General features: G+C 35.5%; 1 protein-coding gene across 3 annotated transcripts in view; it reads left to right on the forward strand.

The window, feature by feature from the left end:
• The window catches only part of LOC145672040 (uncharacterized), a 168,935-nt gene that overhangs the window by 135,001 nt on the left and 6,914 nt on the right, over positions 1 to 27,020 (forward strand). For all 3 annotated transcript variants that reach the window (XM_081741249.1, XM_081741247.1, XM_081741248.1), the window contains 2 exons: positions 4,672 to 5,040; positions 13,251 to 13,312. In XM_081741249.1, the coding sequence (XP_081597375.1) occupies positions 4,672 to 5,040; positions 13,251 to 13,283 (402 nt within the window). In that variant the 3' untranslated portion in view covers positions 13,284 to 13,312. The remainder of the gene's footprint in view (positions 1 to 4,671; positions 5,041 to 13,250; positions 13,313 to 27,020) is intronic.

A 27,020-nucleotide genomic window follows, 5' to 3' on the forward strand; every position in this document is an offset into this window, starting at 1 on the left:
GTTTATTTTTTAAACTAATGAACTAGTTAGGTTTCTCTACATTTCTCTACACAATTTTTTCAAGTCAATTTAAAATATCCAAGAATTATAGCATACAGTACATTAGTTTTATTTTTAAAAGTTTTAACAAAGGGCCGTACTCTCCTATCAGCATGTAAAAAGGCCAGGGAAACGGAAAAAGACTGGTTACAAAAAAATCACTAAGTCTGGTTTCCGCTGAAATCGGTTCAGCGGAAAGTATTTTCTTACCTATTTGAAAAAAGTGGTCGTAAAACGCTACGAAACGCCACCGCTTCTAAATTGGTTGTAATTTCTTCATTTCTACTTGTAGTCATAGACTTTCAAGATGGAGAGTTGGAATATGTGTTGCGTAGTCTATTGCTGCTGTACCGTAGCCTTTCTTGTGTAATTTCTACAATAGGTGATAGTCTTAAAAAGTGGTCGTAAAAGGCTACAGCCTTTCTGCTATGTTCGTAGTTTGCTGGAGCTGCTCCTGTGTTGTGTGTTCGAAACCGGGACTGGTACTGGAAATTGAGTTGGAACAGAAGTCGGAACAGGGACTGGAACAGAAACCGGAACAGATTGCGCATGCCCAGTAGTTCAAAAAAAGTCCAACAAATGTCACCACCCTACTTACGTCGTAGCCGTTTCCACTGCCCATATGCCATGACATAGTACCACGTCATAACCAGTTAAAGGGTTAAAAAATAAAGAACGGATTTCCAGGTTAGTTTTATTTTAGGGTTCACAACCTGAAACCAAAATCCTGCGCGCAGGAAAGAAAAGGTTTATGAAAGTTCTAAAATTACAATTGAATATCAGTTCTCCTTCATGTACAGTGTTTATTTCAATAAAGTGGAAAAGATTTGAAAAAGTGAACTTTACGCAAATCCCAACTGCGTTCAGAAATATCTTTTCAAAGTACTCAGGTTTTTCCTCACATTTAGCGTTTGACGAACAGAAATTCGTTATCAACATATTTCACAAAACGTTTCCTCTTTCTCCTTATCGAAGTAGAATTAGTAAGTACACTGGAGCTTATGCCTACTATTTTTAATCTGGAGATTATAAACCGAATTTCTAACTAACTAACTCTATGGAACCCCGAGGTTCAATGCCATGTTTAGAAAAGCTCTCCACTGACTTCTATCTTTAGCCAATTGGATTCAGTTTCTACTTCGTATTCCTATTTCTGCGAGATCTATATTGTCTTCCCATCTGCACTTAGGTCTTCTTATTGCTCGTTTTCCGATTGGTCTTCCAGATAAAAACTTTGAAACTTCCTATTTCCTTCCATTTTGGCCACATGATCTGCCCATCTGAGCCTCCTAGATTTGATGATCCTAACAATGTTGGGTAACGGTATAAATTATGTAATTTCTCGTTATGAAGTTTCCGCCATTCACCATTCGCATTCCTCTTGGGTCCGAATATTCGTCTCAGGATCTTGTTCTCAAATACTTTCAGTGTTCTTCCCTCAGAGTAAGCGACCATGTTTCGCAGTCATACAGAACAACAGGCATGATTATCGTTTTGTATATTTTAAGCTTCAAATTCCTCGCGACGACAAAAGATTTTGAACTGAATAATAACACGAATTCCCTGCTTTTAGTAAACATTTAATTTCTTTGCGAATATGATTTTCCTCTGTTAATATTGACTCTAGATATTTGAAAGTATCCACTTTATCAAAAGTATTATTTGATATTTTAACTCATCCATAATTTGCCGTATTACGTTCCCGATGAACTTCCACGTATTTAGTTTTCTTTGCATTTACTTCTAAACCCATGTTCTTGCAAGCGTTTAATAAGATCTCTGCATTTCTTTCTATTGTTCTCCTATCATCCCCTATTAAATTTACATCATCAGCATACGGCATAACCTGGTGAGCACCTTTCAGCTCTAGGCGTTGGTTCCTCTCTTGGATTTTCCTTACAGCGTACTCTAGGACAAACTTGAAGTTGGGGGCCGCGGTGGCTCAGTGTTACAGCGTTCACCTCTGGCGCTTGGGGTCCCGGGCTCGATCCCAGTCCCCGCCAAGTGAACTTTGTGGTAGACAAACATCGTGTGTGTGTGGGGTTTCTCGGGGTTCTCCCGTTTCCTTCCAATTTCTTCATTCCACCATTTCATTCATTTCTCATAATCACCGTCTCCTTTAGCCTAACCGGCATAACCGTGGGACGTAAAACTCAAAGATTTCATTTCAAACTTGAAGTTTCACTTTCCCAATGTAAAAGGCTCGTAAAATTCTGATTTTTCTTTGGCACAAAATTTGAGCTCGTTTTGATCCCCTTTTAAATGGGTGCTTTTATCAAAATAACATAATAAGCATTCTGATTCCACAAGAACATGAACTACTTCCAGAAATCAATTTTAAATTTTTCAGTCTATTCTAAAGTAATCCTGGAAGTAAGTTATATCTCTTCCGTGTTTAGATTTACATATTTTTCTGTATTTAAATATCGAAAGTGTCATGGAACAACAATCCATCTGTCCGCTTAACCACGCATCAAAAAAAAAAAAAAAAAAAAAAAAAAAAAACAATAAGCGATATGTAGAATCAGTTTATTAGAATCGATTCAGGTTCCAAATAATTGGTTCCATTATTACATTGACAATTTTAATCATATTTGCATTTCTCTACAACAAACAAACATATTTTATAGTCGTTATACAGGGTGTTTCAAAACAACACCGACAACATTTGGGAGGTGATTTTTGACAACAAGCTAAGACGAAAAGTTTAGACCAACCTGGGTACACAAATGCTTCCTTTCAGAGTTACAGGCTGCCAAAATAAATAAATAAATAAATAATAAAAATGAACTTAAAAGGTCCATAGCTTCAGTACTATTGGACCTACCGTAGTCGGGTCAAGACTTCACTCGGAAATTAGTATGTGTCCTATCCACATATCCGTGTTTGAGAATCCTGCGGTACTTCCGCAACAATTTTTATAGCGGTAGTAGGTGAATACTTCAAATTATATGCCCGTAGCCAAACTGCATCTATAAAAGTTGTTGCGTGAGTGCCTTAGGATTCTGAAACTTGGATATTTGGATAAGGAACATACTAGTTCCTAAGTGAAGTCTTGACCCGACTACAGTAGGTCCCATAGTATTGGAGCTATATACTTTTAAAGTTCATTTTCTCATATTTTCGGCAGCCTATAACTCCGAAAGGAAGCATTTGTGCACTCAAGTTGGTCTGTACTTTTCGTCTTGTTTGGTGTCAGGAGTCACCTACCAAACGTTGTCGGTGTTGTTTTGAAACAGTCTGTATATCTTTTCTCTATACATCATCTTTGGAGAGGAATATTCTAGCAAATAAGCTGCAGGCGCAACTTTTAAAACTGTTGCTCATATATATATTACGGTGGTTACTGTAATGCAGCAGACAATGCAAAAATTGGGAATCCGACTCGTTCTAGAAATGATATTGCACTGATGTTGCAAATGTGAGCCTGAACTATAGACTTCCCCTTTAACTCTTTAGTCAAAATACACAGATTCTTCTGCAATCTGCCCTTCCTATGAGTAAATCTTGACCACATACCCCGCTGATGCCATGTATCATATGGCAAGGAGCATTGTTAAACACTTTTGTCCATGAGAATACAATCATAATGTCAATTACTTTTTATTGGATATTCGTTATTTTAAAACATATGAAGTAAAAATGCCTATAACAATTTAGGTGTAAATCTGAACTTTTTGACAGATTCTTCTTTACTTCCCCAAACGCAATTTTAAAGGAGAAAGGCATAGGAATTGAGGTGTGCTGTTGTGCGGCGGAACAATCGCCATGGAGTGCAAGATTGGCTGTTTAAGCGGCTTCAGTTCATGCCGCTTCCATCTATAGCACGTGTCCTGCTGTTTCGGTCAAATTTAAGCAAACAGAAAGATTCTAGTGATTCCTGAAAAGGATACACCAAACCTAACTTTTGATGTAGTTACGAAAATCGTAGCTTTGCTCTAAGTGCATAGCTTCTCGATGTGCTCGCAACGCGTTTTTTATGGCTTATGCGTACGCTTGGAATACGCTGACCATGTATTTAAATGTGGATGGCTAATCATAACGCGCTGCAAATGTGAAAGCAATAAAAACACGCAGAATACGTCGGCTCGAGCGTATTTGGTGCGTTGCGGAAAAGTAGAGCGCCTGCTTTTTCGGGATCACTAAAAGATGTCTAAAGGAAGGGAAAAAAAAGGAAAAACATGCTGCCAGGAAAGGGGATTTTTAGCAAGAAACAGATGCTTGGAAGATGCTTGGCGCAGAGTATTGGGACTGTGCTATTATAAAGGTATATGCGTGTATAACAAAAGAAAATTCACAAAAATACAAGGAAATTCCGAAAAGTTAGCTAATCGCAGAAAACTCTATGTGAAACAATAGGGTTATTTGTCGTGATTCGCATGAATGAGAATAAGGGTGTGCTAGTAAGGCCTGGAAACCCTGACTGGCACACAGTATGATTTATAACTCTGGCGAAAGTAAGATTACCGAGTAGCCATCTAGGTCGCGTTCGCTGTGGGGTTTAACGCATCAGAAACGCATCCTCGTATAGCCATAGCCTAAATGGCGTTTGTTGTTGTTGTTGTTAGAACGTACACCTTAATTCGAAAGAAAGAATTTCGTCATTGTACTAATTTTTGGTTTCCGTTCCAGAAAAATGACCTGTTCGGCTTTTCAAAGAGATTCGTGACGCATGAAGTCCCAACAGACTATGAGAATATTGATGACGAATGGCTTGAGGACGAAGATGAGGAAGATGAGGAAGGAGACGGAGGTGGAGGTGGAGGTAAAGGTAAAGGTAAAGGTGGAAAGTCAAAGGGAAAGAAGAAAAAAAGAAAAGGGAAAGGCAAGTCAACAGACGCAGATCCCTTTTCATTTGAAGCTGGCAGGCGCCGCGTGACTTTGCCTACGTACGAGGGAGTGGAAATTGTTCACGATCCGTTTGCCACAACAGTCAAACCGTTTGGTCTAGAGGACAGACAAAGAATGATACAGGAGAAGAAAATGCAGAGGATGAAAAAGGTAAGCATTCATTAAAGCCAGGTTGTTATGCTGCAAGAATCTTGGAGCTATCATTTAAAAAATCTCTCAACCCCACACTATTTCTCAACGTAAACATAATCTTGAAAGGGACATGCAACAAGTTTTTCATCTTGCAAAGAGTCAAACCATGTTCAACTTTTCTGGGTTGTCTTGCTTGCTACCTCTTATCGACCTGTCACTGACATAAGATAAAAAACAGTTTTTCCGCTTCCGAAACGACGGATTCTTTTGGACAGGGAGAGGAAACGCGCCAAAATACACGTTTTTAATGAGGAGGTTCACTATTTGTCCACTAGAGTGCAGTGCTGCATCGGTGGACATATCTTTCTTGCTTTCAGAAAGTTGTAATGTGTAAACAGTAAATAGAAATATTGGGTTGCAAGATTTTTTAATGACAGTTACAAGATTCTTAGAGCGTGGAAATCTAGCTTAACTAAGACTTTTTCAATGATGCCAATCTTTAAGAAAACCTCATTTCTTGTGATTTTTGACAATAATTTTTTTTGAAAAACAATGAAGCAATAGGTTCTTCTAGAGAGATATCGACACTCAGGAGATTTCGAACTTTTAAGCCTGATAAAGCTAGTGATCATACACGCACGCGAGAAGAAATATTTAGTACGTAGAAGGTCAGTGTAGGTTCTCAGTGACCAATTGGATATGCAGAGAAGTTAATTTTGCCTGCTGTAAAGGAAGCAGAAATCTCTAAAATAACAACATAAATCTTTATTTAAGAAAAAAATATCCATGTTATAAGTTTCAGTAAGTCAAAAATAAGGTATAGCGGTAATATATGTTGATGAAAGGAGGCAAAGTATTGGTATTATGATAGGGTACACTCTCTGTTTGCATGTGTGTCAGGCGGACACACATTGCTTGTTACAGTGGCAGCTCATGCCAGCTTTTGTTGATCAATGTATTTAGGGAATAAATCGAAAGTAATTGTAGGGAGGTTTCGACATGTAGTTCCTTTGTTATAAGGAAAGTCATCAGACAAAAGGACTACCGTATGGTTCATCTTAGTGTGTACATATCACTTTACGTATCAAACACGTTTTCTCATTTTCTAGGCCATTTAGTCCGGCATAAGCCTAATGGTAAAGTACCTTTAGTTTTAGATGAGCACAGTACACGTGTCAAAGATCCTGATGTATTAAAGAAAGTCTCTAATGCTCTCACTACACAGTACTCAAAATTGTCAATCCTTAATGTATCTTCCTTCTGCAGTTTGAAAAACAATCTCAACTTATCTTATGGCAACTTTGTTCGTAGGAACCCTGGCAAAATGTTGTAAAAGAAGACTATGAGAAAGTCAGTTTCAGCTGGTTAAAATCAGCCTCTGTTGGATTCTTCGCATATGGATTCCGAAAATGATTGTGTTAAATTGGGATTTTACATTATTGATTTACCCTAGGAACACCAAGGGGGAAGGGACTCTGAGCCCCCCACACCTTGGTTTTTAATCTAACCAGAAAAATCCTTGATGTTCCTATAGTTTATTATGCGTAGTGAAATATTGAAAAGAAATATGTTGCAAAACAAGTTGAAAACAAAGTTTGCTATTAATGAGCATACATTGTTTCATTGTTATCGTATTTCAACTCAGATAGTAATGAATTGCAGCAAAGTTTGAAAATAAGTCATATGTAGATAGTAGAAATTTTACATCTAGTATTTCATTGCATTTTGTGTTTGTTGTACAGGACACTATTTTCCAAGATGTGAAGGATTTCATTCTTTATATTATGTCGACATATCCCATAGCAAGTGTCGATTTCTCCCGCAAGATTTCCAAAATCTACTGATCCGCACCGTTCCGTTTACGTGTTCTTGCATTTGCAAGTACTGCATTCAAGGGAAAGATTTTGTTTTATAGCTAGTGCAAGGATTACTCTCAAGTATTATCGCTTTTGCTGAATAAAATTATCGTAAGAAATAATGTAAGTAAAGTCACCGCACGAAAAAAGCCTCATCTCTAGGAAGTACTTTCGAAGAACTTCGTCTTCATCGTCAGGCTAGGCACACTTCAAAAAAAGGATTTATCTAAACTACAAAAAGAATATTAAAAATGTGCGAAGTAAAAATCTTCTTGCCACTATAATTAGAGATATGTTAATAGTAATTCACTTGTCACTGTTTACTGTTGTCTTGCGATGACTATTAGCCTTTTACTTACATTATTTCTAATCATTATCACCACTCGCAATATATGATAATGATAATAAAATTATCGTAACTTTCAGAGTAGTGTTGAGTTATTTCTTAACCTGTCGAAATGTGACTAAATGATCCTATTTTGGCTAAAATTAGCAACAGGGATGGGATTTCTCATATACGAGTTTCTGCTGGAAAGTAGTTTCTCCTGCCCTAATACAAAAAAAAAAAAAAAAAAAAAACAGTTCTTCATTCTCATGTCACGATAATTTTCTGAAAGTAAAATTACACTAATTGATATTGTTATTCGTGCTGCATATCTGCCTGATGCTGACAAACGCCATTATAGATACACCACACTGACTTCACACCTAGTCTTCCGTTCCAAGCGCTGCTATCGGCTGAAGGAATTCCACTCCCGTTCGTTGAAGCTCTCTCGCTTAGCGACAGCTGAACCCTTATTGGCTTAACGGGTGGGTGTGAGCTTTAGTTCGCATTTTTGCCACGGCTCAAGACATTTTGGTAGCACTATAGTATGTTGGCTATTTGGCAATATAAAACTATTTTGACGACTTAATTACAATTTACAAATTGATTAGTTTTAGTTTAAATATTTCAAAATAGGAAGAACCATAACTATATTTAAACTTGAGCCTCAATATATGTGTACTGACTGGCATATTGGTTGGTGTGCTAACCAAAAGGAAATGTTAAATTAGAACTTTTATAAGGTTAAGTCGTTAAGTTTACAATATTCTGGTACAAGATTAGTAATTCCGAGATTAATAAAAAGATTTTTTTTCTAAATTCGTTACTGATATAACGTAAAGAAATACCCGTAAAGACATGCATGTATCCATAGATAGGCAACGTCAAATAATGGAACTGCAGTGATGAACCTTCATTTGGTGAAGATAATACGCCCTCCACCTTGAAACATAAAGACAAGCTTTTTTCTTTAAAAAAAAAAAAAGCTACTGGGAAATAATTTCTCTCCTGAGCGCTGAAAGAAGGCATTTCTCCACAGAAAATTGAGAAAAAGTAAAATTCTTTGATTTATTGACAAGAGATGAGACTCAAATATTTTAGTGAAACAAGAGACGAGACTTTAGCATTTCTCATGTCTCGTCTCGCGTCCATTTCTATCTATAAACTGTTTGGTCCTTTCAATTTCAAATTTGGTTTCGCAGTAATTTTTATGCACTGACAGAATAATTTCACATGCGACACAACAATGTTTCTCCTTAAGCGAGGGTGCGACCTCCTCACTCTTCATCCATCGCGACCTAGACACCAAATTAGAGACCGCGACTTAAACCTCGACCTCGATCGCGAGGTATCTTCGGTAAGTCTTTACCCTAAGGAGAAACTACAGAAGTATGTCCGCCTGCGACATCAGTTCCATTCCACCTAGTTAATAAACAGTTTGTTGCGTTTATCGAGCAGAGTATGATTTTGCGCTATAATGTTGCAGCAGGGCACGCTTTCGAATTCACCAATGCAAAATATTTTTGGCGTAGTGCAGAATACATCCGCTCCAACCGTTCGGAATAAAAATCAGAATTGATTATACAACCGTTCTAAATGAATTCGAAATGAATATTGTAGTTCCGCCAAACAGAGAAGTTGACTTTATGCTCGAAATGGCCGTTTTGTTTATATGCAAGGTAATTTCACAGTTGCTTCTATAGATGTGAATATAAGTTCTTTCGTTGTATTGATACCTCATACTTTTGAATCTGATTCAAATTTCACTGCGTGATTTCGTTTTTTTAATATTTTTTTTTTTAAGTTTTACCGCTTTCCTTGCTTTAGGGTTCTCTTCGGACTGGTAGAAGGTCCTAGTGTCCGGAGTCCACCGAGATTTCTAAATTTGGGACAGAGTTTGTATGAGATTCTCTCTCTCTCTCTCTTTATATATATAGTTTCATTTAGACCGTTTGGATGCCAAATGACTAAAGTTCAAAAAGTTGAAAATGGCAAGTAGAAATGAGGGGGAACGCCATTCCCCCACTTCCAAAAAAATATCTATAGCTTCCTTCCACTTCCTACAAAATTACAATGGGCAAAGATAGTCACGGAGGGACGGTATGACGTCATATGTAGCTTTACCTTTTCAGATTCACTTTTACCCCTGGAAAATGGTATAACTAATTTATTCGTTTTTATAAATAAATACCTTTTTAAAGGAAACTTCGTAAATATCTACATTTTAAAACTATAAACTACAGACTGGTGGTATGGTTGCCATTATAACAAAAATTTTAATTGCTAATGTGATATTAAACTTGGAAAATTTCAATTTTGAAATTAGGTTAATAAGTACCTAAGTGGTTTATTTCATAATCTACATTAATTTGAACACACTTTTCTATAATTCTATTAAAATAATTAAACCGTATGGTTGTCGAACTTACTAATAACATACGAGGTTTTTAGAAAATAATTTTAGTCATTGGATTACGTGGTGCTGTTTACATCCCTCCCAAACTTATATTAGCTACAAAAGTTATTGTATTTGGTTCGAAGAATGATCTTTATTCCTAGTAACCAATATTTCAATGGTCTTGGCAAATATATAGCCTAGAACACGTACCATTTCTCGAGATATCTTTCGTGCAGGTACCTGAAGCTGAGGTCTTTGAATGCAGAAATAAGACAAAAATCGAGAAAAAAGTCTGGGAAATTTTACATAATTTCTCCCAAATTCGTGGATCGTGACTCACTAAAATGATGCTATTCGAAATCTTACTTATTCTCAAGACAGTGGTGTAAGAACCATGGCTGGAAGCAGAAACTTTCTTAAGTAATTTACTACTATTATTATTCAAAATGTGGCAACTAACTAACTATATGGCCTATTGGACCAGGAGGTTCAATGCCGTGTTTACAAAAGCTCTCCATTTTCTTCTATCCTTAGCCAACTGGATTCAGTTTCTACTTTGTATTCCTATTTCTGCGAGATCCATCTTAATATTGTCCTCCCATTTGCGCCTAGCTCTTCCTAATGGTTCTTTTCTGATTGGATTTCCCATTAAAACTTTGAAAGCGTTCCTACTTTCTTCCATTCTGGGTACATGACATTCCCATCTGAGCATCCTAGGTTTTATGACTCTAACAATATTTGGTAAACCGTATAAATTATCTAGTTCGTCGTTATGACGTTTTTGCCATTCCCGATTCCCGTTCCTCTTGGGTCCGAATATTCGTCTCAGGAGCTTGTTCTCAAATACTTTCAGTCTATGTTCTTGTCTCAGATACAACATGATTTCAAAATACTTTTTATCTTCATATCTAACATCAGTCTTAAAATAAGAAGTATTTGTAGAAATATATTTCTCGCAGAAACCTGTAAGTGGAAGCCTAAATAGGGTACCCAACAGGAGAAAATGTGCTTTGGCAAAATTCTCTGAAAAAATATCCCAATTTCCCTCAGAGTTATGAGTAGATTGATACAGCGTATGGTATTATTCAAAACGGTACTTAAACAGAATGACTTCCGAACTATGAATCTAAGTTAAACTGACAGGAGTTTAGACAGGTCTTAAAATGCTTTCTAAGTGTATCATTTAATATTCATGGTTCACACTTAGTTTTTCTTCTTTTTCTTCTTCTTGTTATTAAGTATTAAGCCTTTTGGCAGGTCGTAGGACTAATGAAGTTTTTTTTTCTTTATTTTATTTTTGAGCCTGGAAATGTTTCATCCACGTTTTTCGATCTACGGCTTCCTCTTTTAACTACCAATATTTTCTTCTATTTTTCAAATCATCGATCACTTGTGTTCTTCTTCCTATTCCTCGTTTTCCTTCCATCTTTCCTTCTATTGCAGTATGAAGAAGACAATTTCTTCGCAAGATGTGTCGAATCCAATTGGCCTTTCTACGAAGGATGGAAACTAGAAGCGTCCTCTTCTCTCCTATCCGTTTCAAAATTTCTTCGTCAGCTATTCTTCCTGTCCATTTTATCTTTTCCATCTTCAACACCACATCTCGAAGCTCTTTAAATATTTCTTCTCTTAACTTCCATAATGTCCAAGTCTCTGAACTATAAAATCCAATACTGTATATATAGCACTTGGCCAATTTCTTCCTTAGTATAATATTAAGGCTGCTAGTTAAAAGTTACATTTTCTTGTTGAATGCTTCTTTGGCTATGGCAATTCTCGACGTGATCTCTTTGTTGCAGTACGCGTCTTTCGTCAAAATACTTCCCAGATATTTAAAATGATCGACCTCTTCAAGTACTCTTTGTTCTACTCTGACCCGTAAAAGCACATTTCCACGGGATATTCTCATGACTCCATTTTTCGATATTGATTTCCATTCCATAGAATTTCCCCAATATCAACTATCTTGTCAATCATCTCCTGTAGTCCTTCTTCGGTTCTAGGTATACCCTAATAACCGTATCATCTGCATACATAATCTTGTTAATGATCTGCCCTCCAATCTTGAAATCTTCAATTCCTATTAATGCTTTCTTCATTAAACATTCACTATAAATGTTGAATAATTGGGGCGCCATAGTACATCCTTGTTTGACCGCTCTTCCAATCTCCACACTATTGGCTTTTTCTTCATTCAAGAGCAACTTGACTCGTTGTCCTATGTACAGGTTGCGAATGAGTCGTTGGACTCTCCAGTTGACCCCAATTACTTTGAGTATTTGCAGAAGGTTCGACCAATTGACCCTGTCGAAAGCTTTTTGCCAGTCTATGAAGCACAAACGCAATCCTTTAGGTCAATAACTCGTTCTGAGATAATTCTCATCAACCCAACATCGTCTCTGGTGCCTTTTCCTTTCGGGAATCAAAATTGATCTTCCTCCAACATCTCTTCTACCTTACTTTCCAGCCACCTGTTCAGTATGCGTGAAATAATGTTCCAGTGTGGGGGAATGAGTCTAATGGTTCTGTGTTCGCTGCATTTCTTTGCTTGCTTTTTCTTGGGAAATGCAGTCATTCTCACATCAAGAAAATCCTTTGACCATTCTCCATTCATGTAGGTCTTATTGATAAGTGAAGTCAGTACTTTGATTAGATTGTCTCCTAAATCCTTGAGTAAATCTGCTGGTATGTCGTCGTCACCAGTGGCCTTCCTCCTTGTATGTCCTTGATGCTTTGTACTACATCACTTTTCAATATACTAGATCCTTTTCCCTGACCATCCACCTCTTCTTCTGCTTCGATCACAACATCTTTGAGGTGGTTCTTCTGGTCATAGAGATCTTTTATATATTCCTCCCAAACTCTAAGAATTCTTTGATGGTCAGTGACTACATGAACTTGTTGATCTTCGATTCCAAATGTGCTTAGCTTTTCCTCCTAATTCTTGTGCTTTCACATATCCATTTCATGTACTTTTCTTTAACTTTGTCATCTTCTATTTTATAATATAGATTATTTTGTTTAGCTTGGCGCAAATTTGGAGTCTTTTTTGCTGTGTATAGGTAACAGGGATAAACTATCTTCTGCTTTTTCAGTGCTACAGCGTTCACTTCTGACGCGTAGGGTTCCTGGCTCAATCCCAGCTTGCGCCAAATGGACTTTGTGATGAACCAACACCTTGTGAGTGGTTTCTCTCTAGTTCTTCCGTTTCTTCCCACTTTCTTCATTTCACTATTTCGTTCATTTCTCATCATTAATGTCTCCTTCAGCACACATGGCATAAGCGTGGGACGTAAAACGCAAGATTTCATTTAATTTTTTTCTGTTCTTTTTTTTAGTGTTTTATTATTATAATTTTCCATGTTTTAGCACTTTTACACTTTTTAGCTTTTCAACGATTTCCTGAAGTTGAATAATATTGTGTTTCTTTTTATGTTTTTAATTAGATATCCTTGTCGCCAATTTGTTAAAAATAAAAATATATCCATTTTACGATTTCGTTAAATACAGAAATCATTACGCAATTCAACCAACCAATGAAAATAACCAAAAATTTCTGTGTGCATTTTAACGTACCGTATTTAAAAACTAATAATTTATTTAGTTTAATCATCGTTATTGTAACACCATCTTTCTTTTGTTCTCGCAGCAACAAGAAATGGCAAAGAAGGCGAAGAAATAGGGTACATAGTAAACAACACACAGACAGAGGTAAGTGGATGACCACGTCATACGAAACAAATATGTAATTTATTTAAAATAAGAAAAATGCTCTTTGTGAAACTGTCAACCGTCTGTTACTAGTTTACAGTTACAGTCTCCAAATGTTACACAGACAATAGAACAAACAGTCGAAAATTGTAGGGAATTTACCTGGCAACCTTGCTTCTACGTTATAATTGGCCACTTCATAGAACATCTCTCAGTGTAGCCCGTCCTTAAGAAATAAGCCTAGGATTGAGATGTTTAATCTGTAGGATAATTAAAACAAAGGGTTAATGGCCAATATTCACTTTAAAATACGTTGCAACAATGTATTTTACAACTTGATTTTTAGGATTACTAATTCCGAACCCTGCCTTTATTAGCTAAAGTATAGAATCTAATGACAATGCTGTTAGGGTTATAGATGTTTCATTACAAATTGTTGATGGACACTATGCACTTTAAAACGCGCTGTGACAATGTATTTTACAACTTCATTTTTGGAATTACTAATCCTGAACCCTTCCTCTATTAGCTAAAGTATAGAGTCTACTGACAATATGGGTAGGTTTATAGATGTTTCATAACAGTATTGATGTCCAATATTCACTTTAAAATACGTTGTGACAATGTATTTTACAACTTGATTTTTAGGATTACTAATTCCGAACCCTGCCTTTATTAGCTAAAGTATAGAATCTAATGACAATGCTGTTAGGGTTATAGATGTTTCATTACAAATTGTTGATGGACACTATGCACTTTAAAACGCGCTGTGACAATGTATTTTACAACTTCATTTTTGGAATTACTAATCCTGAACCCTTCCTCTATTAGCTAAAGTATAGAGTCTACTGACAATATGGGTAGGTTTATAGATGTTTCATAACAGTATTGATGTCCAATATTCACTTTAAAATACGTTGTGACAATGTATTTTACAACTTGATTTTTAGGATTACTAATTCCGAACCCTGCCTTTATTAGCTAAAGTATAGAATCTAATGACAATGCTGTTAGGGTTATAGATGTTTCATTACAAATTGTTGATGGACACTATGCACTTTAAAACGCGCTGTGACAATGTATTTTACAACTTCATTTTTGGAATTACTAATCCTGAACCCTTCCTCTATTAGCTAAAGTATAGAGTCTACTGACAATATGGGTAGGTTTATAGATGTTTCATAACAGTATTGATGTCCAATATTCACTTTAAAATACGTTGTGACAATGTATTTTATAACTTTATTTTTCGAATTACTAACTCTGAACGATACCTTTATTAGCTAAAGTATAGACTCTACTGACAATGGTGGTAAAGTTATAGATATTTCATAACAAACTGTTAATGCCAGTATTCACTTTAAAATACGTTGTGACAATGTATTTTACAACTTTATGTTTGGAATTACTAATTCCAAACGTTGTCTTTATTAGCTTAAGTGTAGAATCTTCACTTTCAAATTCTTTGGGCCAACTTTTTTGAATTATCAATTCCGAACCCTGATTCTGTTAGCTTAAATACATAATCTACTGACAATGCTGCTAGGTATATAGAAGTTTCATAACAGTATTGATGGCCAATATTTACTTTAAAAAACGTTGTGACAATGTATTTTACAACTTTATTTTTGGGATTACTAATTCCGAACCCTTCTTCTATTTGCTAAAGTATAGAATTTACTGAGAATGCTGTTAGGGTTATAGATATTTCATAACAAAGTGTTGATGGATAATATTCACTTTAAAATACGTTGGAACAATTTATTTTACAACTTTATTTTTGGAATTACTAATTCCGAATCCCACCTCTATTAGCTAAAGTATTGAATCTACAAACAATGGTGACAAAATTATAGACGTTTCATAACAAACTGTTAATGCCAGTATTAACTTTAAAAATACGTTGTGACAATGTATTTTGCAATTTTGTTTTTGGAATTACTATTCCAAAAGCTGTCTTTATTAGCTTAAATATAGAATCTACTGACAATACGGATATTGTTATAAATGTTTCATAACAAATTCTTGATGCACAACATTGACTTTAATATACGTTGTGACATTGTATTTTACAACTTGCTTTTGGAATTACTAATTTCGAAACTTTCGTTTCTTAGCTTAAATGTATCCTCGTCGCCATAAGTGCCTTTACATCGCAGTGACGGGTATGTGATTGCGCAGTACTCCAAGGAAGGGATGGTTGTATAAGAATTTGTGATTAATTTTGAAGAGTTTTTATTTTGACTAGGGAATTAACATAGGTATAGGGAGTAAAGACACAGATTTGAAGCATCAGTACACGAAAAGATTCGTATTCTAAGTTTTTCTATTTATTGTTTTATATGTTAAGTTAAACACCACAATATGTATCACTGATATCGCAGATCGTATTTTTTTGTAAAATCGTGTCTGTAACCTATTGTCAAAACATTCATCTCAAGACATGATGTAGAGAAAAGAGAATGAGATAAGACATCTGTAATGTATGTATAATTACTCAATAAGTAATTATAAGTAAATTAGACTCAATAAGTAATTGTAGAAATTAGTTAAAGGACACGTAAGAGAGCGAAAAGGAGGTCTAGAAGTCTGAACTTTTTAGAAACGTCCTAGATAGGTGAAAATATAGTTAAAAATTGCAAAAGGTATCATGTAATTTATCTTTCTTTTCTTATATCCTAGTATACTTTTTTCTTTCACATCCAAACATCTCTATTCAGAATTACGAGATAAAGATGAAGAGAGAAACATTTCAATCTCAAGAATTATATCAGAAAAAAATCTTTTGACTTAGGCTAGATTCGAACTCGTAACCCTTGAATCCATAAGTCTGCGCTCTACCGATTTTTTTTTTAAAACTTCCTCACTTATTTTCTACTTCAACCACTTTTCAGGACTACTAGACACGACAGGGACACGAACACAGAAACATCGAGGACAGTTAAAATTCCACCCTTTCTACTACAGAGGGACTCGAACCCCCAATGGACTTCACCTCACGATCATTAGCCTAACGCCTCAGACCGCTCGGCTACACCCACCGGCTACCGATTGAGCTAACAATTTCTGTTGTAAAAGCCTGATTTCTGCAACTACCGGTTGCTGAATGGTGTGTATTAGCGAAATTGGCCGAGATAATTGCTTCATATAGCTATTGCAATAATAATAATAATAATAATAATAATAATAATAATAATAATAATAATAATAATAATAATAATAATAATAAAGATGATGAACATAATTTAAAAAGTCGCATTGTTAAAAGTTTGGTGTGCGAAGTTAGTCCTAATATGAGATTTTATTAATTATATATAATAAATGTAAGCGTGGTTTATTCGTGCGTGCTACTCAAACTGCGGAACTTATAAGGGTTGTACGCGTATGGTACAGTAGCCTTGCGTCCTCCAACCGTGAAGAAAGATTCGGTTTGAACCTATGCGTGTCCTAAGAGGAAGGAGGAGATTCAAAGAAAGAAAAGTGGTTCAGAAATTATGCAAAAATAGAATATCTCACGAGGTGAGGTGATATAGAGTTCAGTGTGTCTTTCAGCTGTGACTCTATACAAGATGTGCATCTACGACTTAACGTGGAACCCGAACCACACGACTCCTGCCGACACAAGGGCGCCCATATTGTGGTTTTCAAAGGGGTAAGTATAAGCGACATTTCAAATATAGTTCCAAATTTTGGGGTAAATATTCAAACAATTTTTGGGTTTTCGATCTTGCAAAATATAATTTCCTCTAGAGGGGGCAATCGCCCCCTCTTACTCCCTTAATGGGCGCCCCTGGAGACACAGGGACATGCAAAAATAATCGAAAATAAACGATATTAATGTTAAATCCATAGCTTTTGAGTACATGAATTATGAAACCTTCTATATCGTTCACATCAAAGTTTAGCATTATCGGCATGGAGGTTTAATGGGAGGGGTGAAAATTTAATAATTCTTAATTGAAAGATATGAGTGTCTATTCAATAGTTTTCGGGGTTGCTGAAATTAATAATTACATTGCAGATACCATTAAAGCCCAAAGCTTTACTCTTTCGTTAGCAGGAAGGTTATTCATTTACTTAACTCAGGAGACCTTAAAGTTAAGGATATGAAACTCGATGCATATATTTCTAATTCAAAATTATTAGATACGTATTGTAGCTTAGACTTCTAAGGAGGGGAAGGGCCAATTTATGCAATGATTTCCTTCACATTCGAATAAAATACTGTTCCATTATATTGCGAAAACTCATTTCGAGTAGTGTCATTGCTAATAGTTTTCCGTATTTCTTTAGACCCCTACTCATTTATAACAGAATCTCACTTTTCCTGTAACACCTAAGCAAGCACTTAGTAAAGTAAATGCCATTAAAATCTATATTCATAGGACAGTGGTGCAAATGCAGTTGAACTCTTCGGCAATCTTGAGCATGGAAAGAGAAAAAAGCCACCACATTGATATTGGAAAAGTAGCTAATGAATTCCTCCCCGAAAAAGGTCACCCGCACATTTATTTTACAGATGGTGGTTTATACGTAAGTTTGTTAAAATTGCTCCATAGTTGTGGGGGTGAGACACTGAAGCCATCCGTAATAAGGGGGCAAGTGGCATGTAAAAGTACTCAACATGAACAATATTAATATCGAAATCGTTATGGTATTAGTTTTCGTGGTCGCAGATGAATAATGACGCTGTCGATGTTGCTTAAGTTCAAGTTAAGCCTTGGTTGGCATGGAGGTCAGAGTGGGAGGGTGACAGGCAAATAAATAAATAAATAAAATAAAATAAAATCGAAAACATCCTTTATTTGTGTCGAATATATATTTTTCGGGATCTCTGACATAAACGGTAATATTCCAGATGTGGTATATGACCAAGGTTGGCCCCATTCGCATGCAGTTTCAGAGGAGAGAACCGGTGAAGATTTCAGAACAGTTCCTTTGACTTAAGTTTCAATACACTTAGAGTGAGGAGTGGTAATACACAAATACTGGTGTCACATCCGGACCTATCAGAGGTATGATTTCTGGGGAACTGTCGTTGCTCCAGGGAGGCATTACCCCATTATCAGTCCCTAAAATTCTTACTGCTTTACAGGAGCGTAGGCAGGAATTTATTTCAGTGATCGAAAGCATTTTTAGGGTTAAATTGTTCAGATGGTAATGTATACGTATACTAAATTCGTTTGAAATCCCTCCAGGAGCCCATGTTGCATCGTACGTTCAACTGTACTCTTTTCTGAATCAAAACTTTCTCTCTCTCTCTCTCTCTCTCTCTCTCTCTCTCTCTATATATATATATATATATATATATATATATATATATATCTATATATATAAAAGAGAACGTACAAAATCCTTTGTCCGCTCATCACGCTAATACGGCTGAACCAATTTCTTTCATTTTTGGGGGGTTATTAGGATTTAGACCCTAGATGGTTTTTATCATATCACTTTAATTTTTAATTACCAGTGTCTTGAGATAATTGACCATTCAAGTGTCCATAACGTACAAATCCTTTGTTATTAGTTCATCATAGGTAAAAATAAACGTATTTATATGCAACCCGCATGACCGTGTCACTCGGCGGGTTAACATAAATGACAGGCGATATACAGCGGAAAATAGCTTGAATCTTCTGTTTAAAATTTTTTAATTGATTTGCTTATTTTTACAGACACTTTTACAATATGCCAGCACCGGGATGACCGCAGCGAAGCGGGGCGGGTTAACATAAATGACAGGCGATATAATGTTAAGATTTACTGCAATCTTCTATGGTTTTTATCATATCACTTGAAAGCGAAAAAGTAAAAATTATCTAAGTAACAAAGTTTATTGCGTTCCGGGGTGACCGCAGCGAAGCGGGGTGAACGCTGCTAGTATATATATATATATATATATATATATATATATATATATATATATATAACAGTAACAGGATCGGTTGTAGACATTTTGTAAGTGTAAATAAACAATATTTAGTCGCCCCCGCCTAAATGATAATAAAAAAATAGAATGCTGTAATGGACAAAAATTCTTCAGATAATTGTTACAATTACAAATTTCTTCAATATATAATAATTTAGTCTTCCTGTGAGTATTAAAGGAAAATGGCGAAATTAAACCTAATTAACTGTGGATGAATCATGACCAAAGTTCCAGTTTTAATAATTTATATATTTTTTTATTAAATAAGCACAGGAAACAACTAAAATGTATACCTAAGATGTATTTTGACAAATACAGTTGAAACATAAAAGTCGAAACAGAATAAAACTAATGAGCTTTAAGTTTAACATTATCACAGATTTGATTTTGACAAAGAGATATGCTCTTACACTTCATTAAAAGCATATTTAAGTAGTGTTTTCCAGTGATACAAATATGGTAGTTAGCTTAATTTCTCGTTTTCTTTGTTACTGTAAAGTTCATGTTATAAAGACACTTTTCTGGTTTTCAATTTGGCAAAATCTCTTATTATTGCATCAATATCAATTTCATTCAGAATGTAATTTTCAATGGCCATCAAAGCTAGTCCATTTAATCGTTCTTGAGATATACTTGATTTCAAATAATTCTTTATTAATTTTAGTTAAACTAGTTCAATACACAACAAATGACAAAAGTGTGTGTCTTAATTGATATTTAATTTGTCCTCGATCCCGTGGCAGCACTTTAAAATCAGGTTCCTTCGCAAAAATTCTTTTCAGGGCCCTTTAGGCCTATAGAACAATTCAATTCTTTCATGTTTCTTTCCAACATAAACGTACGAAATCAGGCAGTAACACAATGTAAACACAAGCAAAGATGCACCCAAGATTTTTCTTTCGGGTTCGAAGATTTTTCGGAATAGCCTACAAATGCAAATAATTTTGTGTATCTGCCCCTGAAATTGTGCTAATTGAAGGATCCAGACTCTCAGACTACCTGTGCAGTGTTTCGTCCGCACATATTTTTAGGGGGCCACTTTTCCCCGGGAGGATATCAAAATAATACGTCTGTAATATAATAATAAATAAAAGAGTAGCAGCAGTGGCCCTCTGAATACTAAGTGTACCCCCCCGGAAGATTTTTTCTGAAAGGAACACTGCACCTATTAGGGATGCCCACGAGACAAGATGTGTAGCTGTCTCGTCTCGAAAATGTGTTGTAAAAGTGATGTCTCGATTCGAAAAATATATATTTCTCTATTGGAAGAACCGTGTCTTGAGTCGAATTTTGTCTGGAAAATCCTGTCTCGATTCGTCTCGTGCGCATCCCTAGCACCTATGTCGGTGCATCCCTGAACACAAGTAACTAATAATCAAAACTCTACTTTGCATTAGAATTATTACTAATTTAAAATATCGCTCCATCTAAATTTAGTAACAGAGAACGGATTAATAATTATTGTTATACTGTTATAATAAAACAAGCATCTGTATATGCTGCTGTGATTGAAAGTGAGAGTACTAAAAAAAAACAACTTGTCATCCAAATGATCTTTCATCGCTTTCGATTATATCCTTTCAAGTTATATACTTATATGCCGCTTGAAAACTAATTGTAATCAAACATATTTTGAAATACATGAAATTTAATTCAGATCCGTAACAGAAATGACCGTATCGTCCCATTTTAATTCAACAATTAAATTACTGCAATCAGGTAAAATAACTTTACAGTTTCAAAAGAATGTCGACCTGCAAATGCTTCGTTAACAGTGACTGGTATTGACAACTCCCCACCTCAACATTTGTATGATTTTGTCCAGAACGCGAAAGAAACCTTTTAGAGCCTTCGGTTGCCTCTTATCTTCTTTCATGTTTTGTAGCTTTTTTTCGATAAAATGCTCACTTGGTTTTATATCGTTGCTCATTATTATTACATGAAAAACAAAGTACTATTAAAAAGTGAAAGCACACATCATTAGAAAATTTAAAAAATAAAACAAAAACGAAATGACTTAGGATAGAAATGAAAATCTTGACGAACGACAAATGAACTAATAGATATTAAACAAAGTGAGCATTAAGCAGTGGACAGCGATTTGAGCCATTAGGAACTTAAGTTAAAATTTCCCTCAGAAATGATTTTTAAAAAATCCATTTGTACCGCCCATCTTTTCTTAGTATTCGCTCCACTCCCTGGGCGAATGGACAAGAAAAGCCTACTTGCTTGCATGGGGGCCCGAAGAATTTTTTAGAGGGGTCATCTTCCTGGTTGGTATATTACGTTTGGTATTTTTATTTGTATTAAGAAAATCTTAAGAAATTATACATATATATTATACTTTTCGTAAGCCAGGTGGGGCCCGACCCCCTTGTCCCCCTTTGGGCGCCCATGCTTGCTTCAACTTTGATAATGTGAATTTCATTTACGGTGATTTTTCTCAACACTTAACTGAGGTCATTGAACCTAAGTACTATGCGAAGACACTGTTTAAGACAAGATGGAGGAGCACCCTTGGAGACATTTCTTTTTAGTGTGATAATGCCACCCAATCCATAAACAATACTTGCGGTTGAATTCCTTTTGTTTGTTGATCCATTCGGATTTTAAAGACATATTTGGCAATGATATTCTCTAGCAAGGTGTCGGAAGGATTGTTGAAGAAGGAATGAAGAGTCTGTTATATTTGTATTTTGTGCATATGGTGGGATTGTGGAAAGAATACCACTGTCTTTAGCTCTACGGTCGTAGTGCTTAATACAACATCTATTGGAAAGCTAAATTTACCTTCATTTTATCTCATATTCGTAAAATATCCCTTTTCCCTCTTTAAAAAGGTCTATCCTGTGCCGTGGAAATTTTCCTCAAACTAGCATCACTTGTGCGTGTGGTATTGGCGTCAATTGATGTACGAGTCCATTTCATTTGTAAAGGATGTTTTACAGCCAACCACGCAAAGATTCGACTTTATTGTCCTTTTGATGTATTTTATCTGTATCTCAGTCTGTACAATATTTATTTGAAGCTATATGAGGAAAATTTTTCATCATAACATTTTTTAAAAATAAATATTTACATTTAAAACAAAGTCATTTTTCTAATTAGGCTCCCTGTTCACCTGGCGCCTCCTGCGAACGCGTAGTTCGCAGGCTTCAAGATCCGGCCCTGCAGTAACAATGAAATTCCGTATTACCACCCGATTATCGTTGTTGTGAAAACATTCATCATGATATGACGTAGGGAAATGAGTTACATTAGGATTCTAAGATCTAATATCAAAGTTGAAACATCGCAAGTAAAACAAAAACATGTAATAGCAAATAGTTTTGAAAATAATTTCAGTTTAAACTCGCTGCCACTACATTTAATTCAAAATTAAATTTCTGGAGTGCAACATATGAGCGTAGCTAAAAGAAAATATCAATAAGAACAGTGGGGATTTGAACCTAGGACATACAAGTAGGAGTTCCTTACACTAACCATTCATCTACTATATTTTGTTTACTAAAAATATTTTCCATGCAGCAAAATGCCATTTCACACTGAAACATTAAAAACATAAGAACAAAGATTTCAAGAAAATTTGCCAAAGCTTATGTATTAAAGGTATCCTGGTATTTGCCCAGTGGTACTGCAAAATCACTAGTTAGGTTGCCTCGTATCGAAATTTGAACCGGGAGACTCTCAATTACGAAGCGGTCAACACTAACCAGTAACATTCGTTCGCTTAGTAAATGTCTTCAAATTACTTTTCTGTAATTATTTTTCAAAAATGTTTATTATATCATGAAGCAAAGAGTGCATCTTCTACTTGGGTTGAGAACTATATCTACTATACTTCCAACAGTCAACTAATAGTTGATGTTCATTATTTCTATCGATTTTCTACGTCTACTAAGTTATTTCAATTTTTTATAAGTTTTCCCTTCCGTTTATGACAATGATTAGAAATGAAGGCTCCTCTTCTTATACAAATCTTGATCATTGTAACATTTTTAGCCAAATTCTGCATTATTGAAAATATTTAAATTAGTTAGAATGAAGAGGATAATACTAAGAAACATGGTTAGAAAAAAAGAAACATTGTTGTTTAACGAATTGATAAAATCAAGCTTTTTCAAAACATAAAAAAATACTGTATGGTATGGGATGATCATGGAAAAAGTAAAAATAGCCATCGAGGACACACTAACCAACTACTGTACGCGGATAAGTCTAGGTTTGTTAACTTGGTAGACGTATATGAAGAAACCACTAACAGAAAATAGCTGATAGCTTTACGCCTAATCATCTCAGCGACCTCGAAACTATGAACTCTACATTAACATCGGTTGTCGTTTTCGATCATTTTATATGTTACTCAATTCCATTGTCCGAAGGTATGCCTTACCCTTATCCCAATGCATGAAAAGCAAATAATATTTTCGCAAACACCGCGAGGGGCAGGGAGGGAGTAACAGAACGCACACAGCTCGCTGTATGGCTTTAGGGCAAATACCTAAAGGCATAAGCAATAGGCCACTTGACCAAGTGCAATGTTGCCAAACGTAAGACAATGTAAGCCCACGCGCAGCCTGTCTCTTCGCGTGACATTACCTTCGACACAAAATCACTGACCCTTCGAACAAGATAACATTGTTGCGCTCTCAGAGTCAGGTTTTAATTGCATTTGTGTTGAAGAAATGAAATGAAATCTTTAAGTTTTATGTCCCACGGTTGTGCCGGTTAGGCTAAAGGAGACGGTGATGATGAGTAATGAATGAAATGAAGAGTGGGAGGAAATAGGAGAACCCCGAGGAAACCGACGCACACGGTGTTCGTCCGCCACAAAGTTCAATTGGCGGGGGCTGGGATCGAACCCGAGGCCCCAAGCACTAGAGGTGAAAGCTCTGCCACTGAGCCACCGCGGCCCTAAAGGAAAAAAAAAGCGCACCCAAGACAATACCTCTAGAGTTGTGAGGAAACTTGTCCAAATAGACTTTTCTTTTTATTTACATTTAAAAAGAAATAACATATATTTCCATGATGGAATAAAATTCCACTAATATAATAGACATCTAAATTAGAAATAGCAAAAACAGCTGAAAGTAAGGAGAAAGCAGTAATTTCACATCAGGTTCCAAAGAGAATAAACAGCACCGAGTAAGCAAACAACAGCGTTACTCCTCCTGTGGTCCTGTCCCGAGCATGTGTCAAAGGTGACGTCATTGCACGATATGACGGAAACGCGTTCAGTGATGAACTTACCAAGCCAGTAACTACTGTATTTACACCACGGAGTCCGACACTCTATAAAGTGCCTTTTATCTATACAGGATTATGCGCGATCAACATTATAACTGTTACATTTTTCATTCTCTGTTGCAAGAAAATAATTGACATAAGGATAGGACCTGTACTTAAACGCAAAATTTCATAAACGGTCTGGTAGTTTTAGTTAGAACAATCCGTCAAGTGGAGGTGGGGTAAGTTCTCAAACATTTAAATATACGACGTCTTATATACTGTAGGTGCACTACGCAACCAGTTACTAGAGAACAAACCCCGAAGTAGGACTGCTATCAAAACGATACAATACGAGACTATTTACAGTATTAGTCTCCTTTCAACCGACAAATAGCGGTCTCAGTCTCGTCTCGATAATTTCGAAATAAATTATTTGAAATTATTCCACACTAAATTCGACAGTAGATAAATAAAATACACCTCCAATAGTTCTCCCTATTGCTCCAGAATATATAATGGATGCACCATTTTCTACTAGATAAAGTATGAATTAGCAATTCATATACAACATTCAAAAATACATATGTCTGTTTCCATTAAATATACTCATTGTTTCTTAAATTATTTATTTACTAATTGAAATACCCGGCGTTGCACGGGAAGAATAGCTTTATATTTCAAAGATATATTTGAGATTAGTTTTCCCAGTAGAATACATATTTGAATCGGAATGAAATAGTACGAATCCATTTCCAGCAGGAGCAAATGAATTAACTTGCCGCTAACGAAGAATAAAAACTTGGGCTTTTATGGTATCGGGTGTGTCATTATTCACTTCAGCGACCCCGAAAACTATTGAATAGACACTCATATCTTTCAATTAGGAACTTTTAGGACCTCGAAAGCTATGGATTTAACATTAATATCGTTTATTTTCGATTATTTTTACATGTCCCTGTGTCTCCCATGATAGAGCTAGAGGTGATATGGTTTTCGATTCCCGGCAGGAGTCGTGTGGTTCGGGTTCCACGTTACGTCGTAGATTTATATCTTGTATAGAGTCACAGCTGAAAGAAACACTGAACTCTATATCACCTCACCTCGTGAGATATTCTATTTTTGCATAATTTCTGAACCACTTTTCTTTCTTTGAATCTCCTCCTTCCTCTTAGGACAGGCATAGGTTCAAACCGAATCTTTCTTCACGGTTGGAGGACGCAAGGCTACTGTACCATACGCGTACAACCCTTATAAGTTCCGCAGTTTGAGTAGCACGCACGAATAAACCACGCTTACATTTATTATATATAATTAATAAAATCTCATATTAGGACTAACTTCGCACACCGAACTTTTAACAATGCGACTTTTTAAATTATGTTCATCATCTTTATTATTATTATTATTATTATTATTATTATTATTATTATTATTATTATTATTATTATTATTATTATTATTATTATTATTATTATTATTATTATTATTATTATTATTGCAATAGCTATATGAAGCAATTATCTCGGCCAATTTCGTTAATACACACCATTCAGCAACCGGTAGTTGTAGAAATCAGGCTTTCACAACAGAAATTGTTAGCTCAATCGGTAGAGCGCAGACTTATGGATTCAAGGGTTACGAGTTCGAATCTAGCCTAAGTCAAAAGATTTTTTTCTGATATAATTCTTGAGATTGAAATGTTTCTCTCTTCATCTTTATCTCGTAATTCTGAATAGAGATGTTTGGATGTGAAAGAAAAAAGTATACTAGGATATAAGAAAAGAAAGATAAATTACATGATACCTTTTGCAATTTTTAACTATATTTTCACCTATCTAGGACGTTTCTAAAAAGTTCAGACTTCTAGACCTCCTTTTCGCTCTCTTACGTGTCCTTTAACTAATTTCTACAATTACTTATTGAGTCTAATTTACTTATAATTACTTATTGAGTAATTATACATATATTACAGATGTCTTATCTCTTTCTCTTTTCTCTACATCATGTCTTGAGATGAATGTTTTGACAATATTTTACAGACACGATTTTACAAAATAATTCGATCTGCGATACCAGTGATACATATTGTGGTGTTTAACTTAACATATAAAACAATAAATAGAAAAACTGAGAATACGTATCTTTTCGTGCACTGATGCTTCAAATCTGTGTCTTTACTCCCTATACCTATGTTAATTCCCTAGTCAAAATAAAAACTCTTCAAAATTAATCACAAATTCTTATACAACCATCCCTTCCTTGAAGTACTGCGCGATCACATACCCGTCACTGCGATGTAAAGGCACTTATGGCGACGAGGATACAATCTACCTTCACCTTCACTTAAATGTACAATCTACAATATATATAACCTTCTCTTCTTTTCTGCTCAGAGACTTTGCAATATCCTCTGACAGACTTATTTTTCTATTCGTAATAAGTACATGCATTATCCAATTGTGATCAGGAAGATCACAATCTCATTTACTAACTTATTCACACTGACATAATATTGTAAAAATTCTGCTAGTGCAGGTAATAGGTAGAGCT

The sequence above is a fragment of the Thermobia domestica genome, chromosome 15 (assembly GCF_964235325.1).
Source record: "Thermobia domestica chromosome 15, izTheDome1.hap1.1, whole genome shotgun sequence".
NCBI lineage: Eukaryota > Metazoa > Arthropoda > Insecta > Zygentoma > Lepismatidae > Thermobia > Thermobia domestica.